Here is a 14,643-nt window from a genome sequence, read left to right on the forward strand (position 1 = left end):
CCAACTCTATATCCTAGTTAGGAAGAAGCCCCCAACTTTACAATAGTTTAAATTTTTTTGTCCAACTCTTTAGAATTTCTGTAAACTTAACTAGATTGTCTTTCAGAACAGAATCTTGTTAATTGAATGAATTGAGACATTCAGCAGAATAAAGCAAGTTTCTGGAATATAACCACAGGAGAAATAGGTCTGCTTTAACGTGAGTGATCTACACCTTCGCTTGAGCGTAAAGATAGGGGCCCTTTTCCTGGGTGGGTACCTTCCTCTTGACACAGGTGTGGCTTGATGTCTGCTGCTTTCTTGGGGCGTCACCACAAACAGAACCAAGGGAGTCCCAGCACAAAGCAGTTTGCTTCATTTCACAATTTGGAAGCTATTTCTCAGCTCAGTTGGGAAGGAGGTGGCCATTTATTTTTGAAGTGCTCTCACATCCTCTTCCAAAGTTGGTGTTCTCTCCTGCCCATGTTCTTTTCTGCAGAGTTTTACGCTCCAGACTTGCGTATAATCTTAACTTTGTGCTGAATCACCTCTGCTGCTTAACAATTCTGGATTTTCTGTCCTGCAGGTTTCACTCAGGAGTCAGTGTATGGCTGGGGAAACTATATTTAAAAAACCGCCCTGGAGGATTCTGTGTCTGGCCCATGACCTGGCTTTTGGAACCACAGGTCTAAACTTCCAACTCCCAGCTGAAAAAGAAACATCCTGTGTTTTCTTCCCTTGGGCTTTGCCATGGGCACACTGTTGATACTGAGCTGGAAATGCTAAATATGTTGCTTGACCTCAGGAAACTGAGGCTTTGAATGCCTTAACCCCAGGGAATAATTAATATGAGAAATATACATTGTAGGCCAGGCCCACTGGGGAACTTAATGTGGCCCAAGGGAACCCTGGGGCTTGGTTGGGAAGGTTGATACCTTTCTTCAACCTAGTATTTACTTATTAATTTGTTTGTTCAGCAGCTATTTAAGTGATTATGAGATCAAAGATCTTTTGCTGGGCACAAGGGATCCAAAGAGTTTAGTGGAAAGAGTACAGGTTTTAGAACCTGCCAGATGTTGGTTTGAATCATTGCCGAGCTATGCGATTTTTGAGCTATTAACTTCTCTAAACTTACTTCCTCATTGGCAAAATGGAAATAATGCTTACCTTGCAGGCTGGCGTAAGGATTAGAAATCATACACATGAGACACCTCCTGGTGCTATAATTAGCATTCATGTGCCAGGTATAGTATCTGAAACTGGACACACATTTTCTTTGACCCTCATAGGTGGTACCTTTGATATTATCCATTTAGAAATGAGTAAACCAAGCCTGAGAAAAGTAACTCATCCAAGATCACTAGCTTCTGAGAGAAAGAGCTCTACTTTGAACCTAGGGCTGTCTGACACCCAAACCAATGTTCCTAACCATGTATCCTAGATGACTGCTCAGTCTAGGGTCACGCGACTCCCTCCACCCTGCCCCCTCCCCCCCGCCCCAGGCTAGACCTGGGAGTGACCCATCCTGTGGGCTGGCCAGGCATCCATGTTGAATCCCTCTCGGGGGACTATGCACTCAAGCCAAGAGACTGAGGTGGTTATAAGAGAGAGGAGAGCTGAGAGAAAGGTCACAGGGTTTACTCAGGGCCAGGGTTACCTTTATAGACCATGTGTAAGCTGAAGTTGAGGGCCGAAGCCATGTGGATGGAGTCCAGGAAAAGCAAGAGAGTTCATTTTATGATGCATGATAAAGACCAGGTGGGTTTGGTTCCTCACCACATTCAGTGTTTAGATCTAGCCCATATATCTTCGCTCCAATTCCTCTTTTAGTGAAGTTTGAATGAATATCTGCCACTTGATTTTTAGAAAGACCTGGAGTTTAACCAGGCATTAAAGTATAGTTATTTGCATAGTAGCCATGATTTGCAAACAAAATTGCAACAGAAGGTAATAAATTTTTTAATGAGGGAGGTCTAAAGCGCTGAAGGGCAGAGGGATGGGATGCACTTATGATCTTCCACGGAACATGCATTTCCTTATGTTATCCTGTGCTGGCTGTCTTCATGTGAGGCTTGCTACTTAGGTGAGTGGTAGGGTTGGACTCATGGCTGGTTCTCGGATTTACCTAATATGTAGAAATTACTAATTCATTTTACTTGTAAGTAGGTCTTTAAGTTCCATAGAAATCATGTGGAATCCAAATTAAATAAATGCTTGCCATGTGATGATAGTACTAAATATAATATCTTGGACTTTTTTTTTATTTAATGGTTATTGATTGAAGACCAAGAAGAGAGTATTAAATCCTCTTATTCTAATGGAATTATCTTAAAAGGTATCTTCTGGTCTAGTATGAAGTCAGCTATGGAGGAACTTGAAATTCTTCTCTGGTTTTCCCATTGGTCCTAATCAAATGAAATCAGTTATATCATTTTCTCTGCAACTGAATGCAGAGTTTTCTGACTTAAGAGTGCCAAATGAGCCTCCTCGTTTTCTGCAAATTTTGAGTAAGTTTAGGGTACGTAGCTATGAAACATTCCAGCAGAACGGTTTGAGTACTGAATTTTTTTCACAATATTCAGCTAACTAAGAAGGTATGTGCAGCACTTAACAGTACACTGTACATATTAGGAATGCCCACCATCTCAACTACCCGACCTAGGAAACTTCTAGATTGCACCTTGCTAAAAGAAAAAGCATTGAATCGATGCTGTGTACATTTACGGCAAGTCTTAGGTTACAGACGATGCAATTCATAAAAGGGTTTTCAGTTATGATGAGGCTCAGAGAAAGATTAGTTTCTTCTAATACTTTTCTGCCTCTCTTGAAAAATAACTCTAAACTATGTCCTTATCCAGTGACCTTTAAAGCTGTAAAAGTATATAAGAAAGAGACCTTGGAACCCGCTTGCCCATCCAGCTCAGCTGCTAGGAAGCTGTAGGAAAGTGGGTGGGATGCTCTAGGTTTTCTGTGTCTCACTTCGCATCTTCACCATTTAGTGGAATTGCCCTAGAGCGGTGGTAGTAAATACCTACCATACTCTCTGTCTCTCCACCCTTCCCAACACGGCCAACTGAGCTTTATCCTGGGAGGCCAACGTGATCAGAGCCCTTTGTCAGCAAACAGCACCTGACAACCAGCTTTTATTCTTGATATTAAATCTATGGGCTCTCCCCGGACCAGAAGATAATGAAGATCATTTTTAGTTTGACGGCTCTATTCTTATCTATAAGAGATCCAAGAAGTGGACCTTGTTCTTAGCAAGTAGTTTATATTTACTTCCCCATAAAATTGCAACCTGGATGTGAGAGGAATGCTTTTCTCCTAAATCACTGTTTGAAAAGCAAGATGTATCTGACTTTTCTTCTCTCATTCGCTCCGTAGACCCTGACATCTTCTTAACAGCAGGGCAATGATTACTTTTCGTTGTGCTGCACTTGGACTTTGCTATCTATTCTTTAGTCCACTATAGAGCTTACCTTTGGCTTTAAAGGAAAAAGAAATAAGGCTCTAAATACTGAAAGTATTTAAGAAGTGAGAGCTCCAGAGCGCCCCTGTTCACTTTTTACGCCAGGGATACTTACAGTAAAGGTGAATCATTGCCCCCTTGTGGTAGAATTACGTATTTATTTTCTCGCACAAGTGAAGTTGAGTGTAATGTTGTCTCTGCTACCTTGAAACTTTTCAATGAAGTTCGTTATTATGAAAAGAACTGTAGGTATTTTTGAAACCCCCTCTCCTTTTTTTATTCTCACCTATCTTAAACTCCATAGAATCTTGTCTTTGAACTGATTTTTTTTTTGGGGGGGGGGGTACCAGGGATCTAAGAACTTAAATGGAATGATCCAAGTTATATGGAAGAAACCCAAATCTCATTCAAATTACTTTTCTGTAGTCCATGCCACTTCAAATGAGTTTGTAGGGTTTTGGGAATGTCTTATTACCCCTTTAGAAGTCTATACCCGAAGATTTTTCTTCAGAGCTATAAAATGGGGAAATTTTTAAATACCGTGTCTAGGAATCCTTATTGGTAAAGGTTTCAGGTGATCTTTAGGATTAGCTTTTCTTCCAATTTCATAATACTGAACATGAAACAAGATTTAAAAACCAAACTGGGGCTTCCTTTCAACAAAAGAGATAGACTTCATGCCTAATGAAATGCCTTCTAAAGGAAGAATGGAGAGGTCTTACAAAGAAAGCCATTTCATACTATTCTTTTTATAAACTTTTACAAATAAAACAGTAACGCACAGTCATAATTGGCTTACTGAGTTAGTTCTTTACAAATGATCATAAATATACATAGGAATTCTGAATGACTTTCAGGCTTGCATATTTGGAGAAGTCCATTTTGTCAACTATTTTTTATTTTGGATGGTTGTCACTCCCCACTTATAAGTTGCAAGTAGTTGTTCTGCTTACAAGGCTATCTCCAGGTTATGTGTACATTTTTGAAGCTCTTTTATAAAAAAAATTTTTGAAGCTCTTTTATAAAAAAAATTTTTTTTTTTTAAGATTTTATTTATTTGCGAGAGAGAGAATGAGAGACAGCATGAGAGGGAGGAGGGTCAGAGGGAGAAGCAGACTCCCTGCCAAGCAGGGAGCCCGATGCGGGACTCGATCCCGGGACTCCAGGATCATGACCTGAGCCGAAGGCAGTCGCTTAACCGACTGAGCCACCCAGGCGCCCCAGCACATGCTCTTTTATAAAGATGAAATGACTAAGTGACCACTTGGAAGATTTTCACATTATGACTTGACGTTCAAGATGGCCCAGTAGAGGGGCGCGTGGGTGGCTCAGTTGGTTAAGCGACTGCCTTCGGCTCGGGTCATGATCCTGGAGTCCCGGGATCGAGTCCCGCATCGGGCTCCCTGCTGAGCAGGGAGTCTGCTTCTCCCTCTCCCGCTCCCCCCCCCCCTTGTGCTCTTTCTCTCTCTCACTCTCTCTCAAATAAATAAATAAAATCTTAAAAAAAAAAAAAGATGGCCCAGTAGAATCTCCTCAGCATATAGCTTGTTATTTTTTAATACTTGAAAATTTGTTGGTTTGTCTTTAGATTATTTTGTTCTCAAAGACAATTTGATCACAGTCAGAAAACAATCATTGATGGATTTGACAGTCCTTTCTAAAGACCTCTCTCTGTGTAATATTTTTAGTGGAAAAGAGGTTATTTCTTAAAAAACCAGATAAATGTCACTAAAAACACCAATTAAAGAACTTTGTACTATAAATAAGGAGATAGAGCAGATACATTTGCTTAACTTCTTCAGACTCTTTCCTCTGAGGCTCAGCTGATGTAAAATAGCCATTAATATGTTATTTGGAACTGTTACAGATACGGGAAGATTTTTATCTTAGACTGGGTAGATATACTGTGGTAGATTCCGGTCATGCTCATTATATTTGCCTACTTGGATGCCTTTCTAGATGAAAACAGCTTTGTGAACTAACACCCATTCTTAATGCCAGAGTGTTGAGGTAGTTCAGTAGTTCTTAAGCTTTTGTATCTTAGATCCAATTATGATTGACCGTTCCACTCAAAAGTCTGCTTACCACTAGAAGAGGAATGTTTTGTATTACAGCCCTTTCCTTATACCTATTTATGATAAATTTAGGGACATGCAATTTCTCTTGGCAACAAGTTTAATTACTGGGCCTTAAGAGACAAATACTTCATAGTGAAAAAACACTTATTGTTTTAGTAATCATAAAAAGGGGTCATGAAAAATTGTGTAGTAGGACATTTTGGTAATTTATAATTTTTTTCCGAGTTATATAGTAAACATCTCTATGCATAAATCTCTGTCCACGTGTAGATTATTTTCCTAGGATGGGTTCCTAGGTCTGAGTCAAAAGTTATGAATATTTTAATGCTTTTGTACACATTGCCAGATGGCTTTTAGAAAGACTGTATCAATTTTATATTCTCATAATGTATCCTGATGCCTGTCTCACCACATTCTCACTTTTTACTTTTAAGAATCTTGGCAGTGGCGACTCATTTTATTTGGCACTTTTAATTGTGAGATTCGATTGTTTCATATATTTATTAGCTGTTTTTATTTCCCTTGTGGATTATAGTGAAGTCTTTTGTCTATTTTTATATGAGCTTTTAAAATATTTAGGAGCCAACTTGGCTCTTTTCCAGAGAATCATCAATCACTCTTAAATAAATAAATCTCTGTTGCTACTCATTCTTGGGCAAACTCAAGTTGCCCACATGAAAAAGAGAAATAGCTCAATTGCTATTCATTGTCTACAGCTCAGTCCTTGTGAAGATGTGGAAGCAGCTTTCTCTGTTCCACCTCTAGTGTGTCCTCTGAAGCATGACAAAGTTCCCCAGCTTGGTGGATTTCAGACTTTTTGTCCCTCGGTTTCAGCTGCTTTGAAGAACGGCCTGATCTCCAAGATGATCCCCAAATCTCCCTGGTGAATTTCATAAATACAGTGAAGCCCAGGTTTCAAGTTAGCATCACAGATTTATCATTAAAATTTAATAGAAAATAGTCCTAGTTTCAGATGATCACCTTTATCATCACAGTTGTGGCTCTAACAGTGGAAATTACATTTGTCATAATTGTGGCTTTCGTGTGTGTGTGTTTGTGGAGAGACTTTTTTTTTTTTCTATAGTCACAGCTACTGAATTCTTCAATTATCTTTCATCACATTTACCATTAGAAAGTTTTCCTCCAAGCACTTAGTAATCTTTATGGAAACCCTATACACCCTTTGTGCCTTACTAATGGATGTTCCGGAACCATTGTTCCAGTTATGAAGAAACTCCTACCTAAACCTAGTGAGAAGAGAAACCTTTTGAAGACTTTCCTCGACTCTGGGGCTTAGGGGGGAATGAAATTCGTGCCTGCCTGGCAGTGGAGTTCGTATTTTCACAGCTTCATGTAATTTGTGAGTCTGCCTGGTATCTTGCTGGAAAATAATCTATCCTATTTCTGATTCTAATAGCAGTAATCTACAGCTGGACGTTAGGAGTATTTCCGTAAGTGGCTGATCACCTTTCTCTGTAGAAGAGTTGATCGGTTATCCTGTTGGACCATTTCCACATGTGTGCAAATCAATATAATTATCTTGGTTAGAGTGTGGTCTCGATGGTATCTTTCTAACTTTGTTCATTTTGATGATGATCTTACCTTGCTCGTGATAGTTTATACAACTTTCTGGTGAAAGAGGATCATAGCATCTTCATTCCGTAAATGTAAAAACAGAGTCACAAGTATGATGTGTTATGAAACATCTCAGTTACAAGACCACACTTACCGACAGGTTCCCTTTCCTTCGGCCTTTCTCTGCTAAACCCCTCTGCTTTCCTGAACAACTGTAATGTCTGAGCCACTCTTCTTGCATCTGTATGGCAGTGCTGAAGAGACTGAGCAGTGACTTGTCAAGGCCACTGTATTCTTAAAGCACTCAGAACAAAGATATGCAAATATGTCATCAGAGTTGGACATAGCTAAAGGCTGATAATGTTGTCATAAAACTCAAACCTCTTTCTGCTGATCTTGGGCAGTACATTTTCCAGGTGGTTGCTCGTGAACTAAAAAGAAAGTTAAATCCATGACTTGAATTTCTCTTTGGGTGACTGGCATCATACTTGCCTTTAAATGCTTCCTGTACAGGGTGAATGTGCTTGAGAATGTGAAATAATCTGAAACTCTAGAAGGCATTCTCCAAATCTAATCTAGCCACAGGTGTAAAGAAATGGAAAAACATAAATTAGCACACTTGTATGTCCAATATAACTTATTTTCAAATATATAGATCAAAATGGGGATATCTATTTTCTGTTAGCTGTAATCTTACCGATTTCTTATGTTTGAAAATCTTAGCAGAGTTTAGAAGAAAATATGTACAAGACTTTTTGTACCTCAGGTTATATTTTATTTTTTTTTATTACTTTGGGCTTTAAGTCAAAATAGCCTACTATGGACCACAAAATATTTTCAGTTAATTTAGGTCTATCAGTGGTCAAATCTTGGCTAACCATCTTAATTCTTCAGTATTTGCAATATATCCTACATGAGAAATGGGGCTGACCAGAAACAAAACCAAGCAATGAACCAATAGCCCAGAGATGTCATTCAAGAGAGACTTCTGAGGAAAATTTTTAGGGTTGTAATTCATTCTCCCAAGCATCTTTAGTTGAAACCAGTACCATATAGCTTATTGCCAATGGAATAATTGTACAACTTAAGTTTCCAGAAGCATTGCTGAAATTTTGGCCACACTAGGAACTATTTTATGAAAATATTGAGTAACTTTCCTATCACACAATATTATATCAGCCAGCAAATCCAAAGACCATTTGATATTGACAATTACATCAGAATGATATATTAGATAAGGGGCATGAAATTGTCCCTCTCTTAAAATAAGAATTTCCGGTCACTTAGCATAGATTTTCTGTTAGTGAAAGTACTGCACATTTTTCATTTGAAAAATTGAAATGGTGAATGGGAAAAGATTTCTTGAACAAATACTCAGTATATTTTTATCTTAACACATTTAAACATCTAGTAATACTATTTTTCCATTTACTCAATTTCAGTTTGCTTTTAAAAGAAACTCCAAGCTTTAAATAAATTAAACATGAGCTCATTTTTACAATGTAGTTAGCAATGATTTTAACTGAGGTTTTTTTGTTGTTTAGAGAAAATCTAGAACTAAGGAAATCTTCAAAAACTTTATAATTGAAGCTTCTTTTTAAATATGCAATTTTACGTTAAGTGTTTCATCTGTCTGCCCTCATTAGGTGTGTCTCATCATTCGATCTAATGTTACTAAAATAGTTGTAACTTTACAGCTTCTTTGATTAATGATGGTTTGGACTAAGGTTTCATTGGGTAGGATTAACTATGTTTAAAGATGGCAAGATGCCATTGAAACATTAATGCCAGAATTTAATAAGAACCAGAAATTAACTTCAGGGACCTTCAAAATTTAATGTGAGGGCACAATCCTATTCTGATTATTTTAATGTCATGTCCTATTAAAAATAAGTTATTCTTTATCTGTGATAAAGTTTTACTCAGCAAACACTTGTTGATTGTCAACTATGTGCCAACCAAGTGACTCTTTTCCATCTTCAAACAAAATGAGAAATCCCTCCCTTGTTTAGAAATCTCCCAGGCTCCTGTAATCTACTATGATTCTGCTTTCCTAAGGCAGGGATCTAGCTGCCTAATTTCACATCTCCTACATGAGCTGCCACCTCCATCATCTCGACAGAAAAGCTGGCTAGCTACATCCCTGTAATAAAGGGTCTTGGAAGGTTGGAAAGCATGCACTGGAACTGAATGTCCAGTTTGTGGTACTGATTACTACAGTGTTGAAGAGCCACACTTCACAGGAAAGTTTTGTAGGACTACACAAGTAGAACGGAAGTAGGCTGGGTAGGAGAGGAGAGTTGAGTCTGGTGAGGGAAGAATCTTTCTGTTCTGAAGGTGTATGGTGATGACTTAATTTCTGCAAACCTCAGTGACCTTTAAGCTCTTTCCTGCTCTAAAAATCCCATGATTCCTCTGTTTAGAACCCAGAGAGGGCAATGGACCTAAAGCAAATGCCTGTTGTTCTTTTCTCTCATGATCTTATGTATATATCCTTGCAAAGAAATGTTGAGACGTTGTAAAAACTATGAACCATAACCACAAGACACAAAAAGTGAAATACAGCAGAGGCAAAGGGAAAACTATATTCAAAAATTCCTGATGGAGAAAAACCTCAACTATTTAGCTAGTGGTCTGGGCTTCCTGGTGGCGAAGGCAAAGAGGAGAAATAGGATTACGTGGCGGTGTGATCTTCTGGTAGGAAGACACCTCTCCCCAGTTCTTCAGGAACAAATCAGCATTTTCCTTGTTCACAATAGTAAGAATAACTGGTCTAGGGGATTTGTGTAAGAAGCCCTAAGCCACATAATGAATGATGTTCTTATGAATTTTGATTGAAAATGAAGTATTCCACCTATGTCATTTCATACACTGGCCTTTGGAGAACAGGGAGAGAGTAATGTTAAAAGCAAGATATTTCTTTTGCCTGGGGGGGAGGGGGGGCAGGGAGAAGGGAGTTTGAAACTTCTGGTATATTTACTGTAGATAGATGCTTATTTTCTTTCACCCCACCGACATGTGGAGCAGTAGAGAGATGTAAAGATGTCTAGTAAAGGGTAGCATTGTTAAAAGTCGGAGGGAATAAATGGAATTTTTGTGGCAGGATGATATTTGCAAGACTGATCAGGCCGCTGGGAGGTTTTTAAATATGCCAGTTCCCTATAACAGGAAGATCAGTCTCTGTTTTAGACAGCATATCCAATTTAGTAAATTATTATTCTGTCAAAATTAATGTGAACAATTTTCTCTTTGAGGCTGCTTTTTCCATAGGTGATGTTTTCCAGATGGGCTTTGTGTAAAACTCTTAATGTTTTGTGTTTTCCTTCCTAGAGAAGGAGCCGTTTCTGACATGTCTTCATTTCTTTCTCTTTCCCCCGGTGTAGGAAAGAGAGCCCCAAAAGCAAAGGAGAAGAAGAACAAGAAAAAGAAGAGGAAGCTGATAGAAAGAGCCCAGGAGCAACACAGTGTCTTCCTAGCTACAGACAGGGCCAACCAGTAAAATAAAAGACACGTAGGGTAGATTTTGGGGAGGGGGTTTGCTTTTGCAAAAGTGCACAAAGCTCCTCTCCACTCCTGGACCCTGGCATGTGGCCTTTGTGCTGCTCTGACCAGTATCTGTTCCCAGTAACGTTGTGAATGGAGGAGCCACGAGCGTGGTCTCTGTTATTTATGCTTTGATTTGCATCTGGAGCCTATGAAGGCAGGAGCCCACAACCTGAATCCATGGAAGCAGGAGTTAGGGGTCCAGCATGGGCCTTGGCTCCACGAGGGGCAGGAGCTGTGAGGCCACGGGCCACCCCTGGACCCAGACTTGTGCATATTTATGGGAAAGAAGACACTCAGCAGGCCAAGTGCTATTTCACTGGTGACCTTGATTTCTCACATTGTGCGTTCGTTCACAAGGATAAATGTCTGCTGAGATCTGCTTTGAGCTGGGGGTGGGGGGTGCTCCAGGAATTCCTGCTCGGCTTCACAGCAGCTCCAACTTGTACATACTCTGTGGGGCTGCATATAAACCTCTTACAATGTATATTTATGCTTTCTGATGTGTAACAAGTCATGCCTAATACTATGTCACTTTGTTTCTAGTGGTTCCTAACCATTGTCCAGCACATGGCTGTTCTAGATTTGCGAATTGACCAATGTTGTGTTGCCCCTTGACGTTTAACTTTTCTTTTTTTTTCGGGCTTATTTCTCATTGTAAGAATAGGCTAAGCTAGTTTGTACATAGGCTCAGATGACCAGTGTCAAGGACTTTGAGTATCTGTAGACCTTCCCCACTCCATGTCTCCTCATGCAGATAAAGCAGCAGGTCACAGGCAGAAGCTAAAACTCCCTTTGTGTCTAAGATGTGATGACTTCATGCAACACAACTGAAAACATGAGGCATGACATGAAGTCCCTTGCAGTACTCATCATGCTGTTTTACCAGCTAGCTAGAGAATTTTTCACTTTTGTTTCAAACTTCAATATATATACACACATACACATATATATTTATTTAAAGCCATCCCTGACTTACCACGACAGGGTACCTGCCACTCCTCTTGGGGTCACTGTAGAAATTACCATCATGAGACCATGCATAGAATTCGAGGAGAAAACAGGATGCATCCCTGTAACTGCTGGTCAAATCCTAACAGGTCTCCTTGGGGCCAGAATCTGTGTCCTCTTCCAGACAGAAGAGCCCTGTGGAGACTCCCCAGGGGACTTGCAGACCAGTTGTTTCAAAAACATCCTTGTGTAGTTGGGGGAATCCCTTCTTAGAGGGCTTTGAATTGGCTTCTTCTAAAAGCATCATTATCTTCCTGGCTAATCCAGAAGAAAATTAGAACAAAGTGAAATGGTTACAAATCTTTAAGGAAAACAAGCAAGGCAAAGCCTTTTTTCTCACCGTGCATTGGCAAAACTACCTCTCCGGCGTTTTTAATTTTTGAGTCAAAAGCATCTTACCAGTGAGTATAAATGTCATATGCATTGTTAGAATATTACTGCTATGAGATAATAAGCCATATATGAATGTTGTATACAACTTTAGGGTTCGCATTTAATCCTAAAGTGTTCACCTTTCACGTCTATTTACACTAGATTCCTATTTACTAAGTGGGGAGGGGGCTCCTTTATATAGCGCTTCATCGTTAATAAGTCAATACCTGTTCTGTTTCTGAGATGTTCTTTTCATGCATTAAAAAACTTCGAAATTATTCATTGTGGAAGTTTTCTTTAGAGGTACATTTCTTTGACAACTCTACCCCTAAATAATCCTTTAAAAAACGCAGGCAAAATTTTTAACAACCAATGTTAGTAACTATACCTAGGAACTAGCCAGATATAAATTACACTAGAGTGGAGTGGTTAGGAGCTTTTTTTTTTTTTAAGATTATTTGGAGACAGGGCATGTGCAAGCCAGGGGAGGGGCAGAGGCAGAGAGAGAATCTCAAGCAGACTCCATGTTGAGCATGGAGCCTAATGCAGGGCTCGATCCCACAACCCTGAGATCATGACCTGAGCCAAAATCAAGAGTCACACATGTGACTGAGCCATCCAGGGGACACAGGAGTTGAGATTTTAGAGCCACACTGCCTGAGTTCCAGAGCAGCCTGGGACAAATTCTCTCTCTAGGGCTCTGTTCCTCATCTGTGAAATGGAGGTAACAGTATTGTCTACTTATAGGGCTGTGTTTTAAGGATTAAATTAGGTAAAATGTGTAAAGTATGGTCAGCACAGGGTATATACTAAATTGCTACCCAAATTACCTATTAATTGCCTCTGTTCTTGATATTTAAATTATTTAAAAGACCTTCCATTCTTGTTAACAAAACAATATATTGAAACATCAGTTCCCTTCAATCTATTGCTTGATGCCTGGACATTATTTGCCCAAATTTTTATTCTTGTGGGAATTGATTTACAGCTGCTTGATTTCTAAGCCTCCCAGTTATAAGCAAATACACTACAGAGACACACACATACTACAGTGTAATTTATAGCTTCAGGGTAATACAAAGAAGATCCGGTGGTTTTCCAAAAGTAGCTATACCATATACAAACACATATATATGAAACTGGTTTTTCCCCCAATATTTTCAGGGAGTTTAGCATCTGTCAAAGTAAATTATGGGATCACAACTTTGTCAATTAAGAGGTTTGGGTCGGGGAAATTGGTGCAGCTAGTCAAAACGTACAAACTTCGTTACACAACAAATAGATCATGGGGAAGGTAAGGTACAGAATAGGGACTATAGTTAATATTGTATTCCCTTAGCAATTTTCAAATATGTAATATAAAATGTCCTAATCACAAAAGTTTGACAGATTAGCACTTAGGAAAAACCAATTTTATGAATGTCTTTTTTAAGATGCTAATAGCAATCACTGTATACATGAAACATTTGGAGAAAAGCTAGCACTTAGCCTCAAGTGTGTGATTCCTCTAGATTTATCTTTTTAAAGGAGAGCTATGAGTAGGAGAGAGAAAAGTGAATAATACCTCTGTTCACGTTAGAAGTTTGTGCATAGTAGATACTACTTGATAATATTTAGAAAAGATAGAATTAGTAACCCTATAAATGTATCTATATCTTGACCAATCACATCATCCTCCCCCTTCTTTCCAAAGGAACAACCATTGCACTCAAGCATCTGGCCTCATCCCCTCTTACTTTTGTGGGGTCTTCAGTATCCACTCCTGACATTTCTTCAGCCCTTCCTCTCCCCATGACTCAGGTACTATTTCTCTCAAGGTCTTCATTGTCCACTCTCCTGAAAAAGGAGTTTATGGTCATTGATGGCTTTGACCTTGTTCCCTTCTTATTGATTTCTTCCCCACCGCTGCATTGTCCTTGTTCTCACAAAGGGAGCAATGACATTCCCCTTGCTAAATATAAAGAGAACATTTGCCTTATTTGCCTCGATCCTTTTTTTGTGTGTCCTGCCTGCTATTTCCAAGTTTGATTTTATTGTGCACTTTTCTTCAGAAATTTCATTTTTCATTTGACTTCTGTGACATTCCTAACCTGGGTTTTCTACTTCCCTACTTCTTTTGGTCTTTTCAAGTTCTTCCTTGGCCTAAATTCAAAATACTGACATTTCATAGGTGAGCCCACTATTTAATCTTTTAAATTTAATCTCTTCATCTCCTCAACTTGGGAAATATAACCTTATGGCTTCAGATACCAATTGCATGCTGTTGATTTCCAAACCCAGCTCTCTGTCTCCAGGTCTTTGGTAATGATTTCCAAGCCTGCTAGAGATCTTGACTAGGGAGCCACACACTTAAGCTCAATGTATTTAAAACTGAATTTATTACTATATCAGTCAGGCTCTAGTCAAGGAAATAAACCAGTTGAGGTATTTCAAACAGGGAGTTTAACACTGAGAACTGGTCACACAGGTAATAAAGGAGACAAGAAGCTGAAGTGGGGATGACAAGATCACTCAGATTAACAAAAGCAGGAAGTCACTATCACCCCTAGGGCAAGGGGGATAACAGGAAGGGGTTGACTGTCCTGAATCCAGAAGGTAAGGCCACCCAGCTGGAGC

At 39.3% G+C, this 14,643-nt stretch overlaps 1 protein-coding gene across 1 annotated transcript in view; it reads left to right on the forward strand.

Annotated features, from left to right (window-relative positions):
• RSPO2 (R-spondin 2) overlaps positions 1–10,869 on the forward strand; it is a 184,294-nt gene extending 173,425 nt beyond the window's left edge. The window contains exon 9 of the mRNA XM_045896049.3: positions 10,485–10,869. Within this exon, the coding sequence (XP_045752005.1) occupies positions 10,485–10,600 (116 nt within the window). The 3' untranslated portion in view covers positions 10,601–10,869. The remainder of the gene's footprint in view (positions 1–10,484) is intronic.
• Positions 10,870–14,643: the final 3,774 nt, after the last annotated feature.

The sequence above is a fragment of the Mirounga angustirostris genome, unplaced genomic scaffold (assembly GCF_029215605.1).
Source record: "Mirounga angustirostris isolate CCGP_5_RB_7025 unplaced genomic scaffold, mMirAng1.0.hap1 SCAF_4, whole genome shotgun sequence".
In the NCBI taxonomy this organism is placed as follows: domain Eukaryota; kingdom Metazoa; phylum Chordata; class Mammalia; order Carnivora; family Phocidae; genus Mirounga; species Mirounga angustirostris.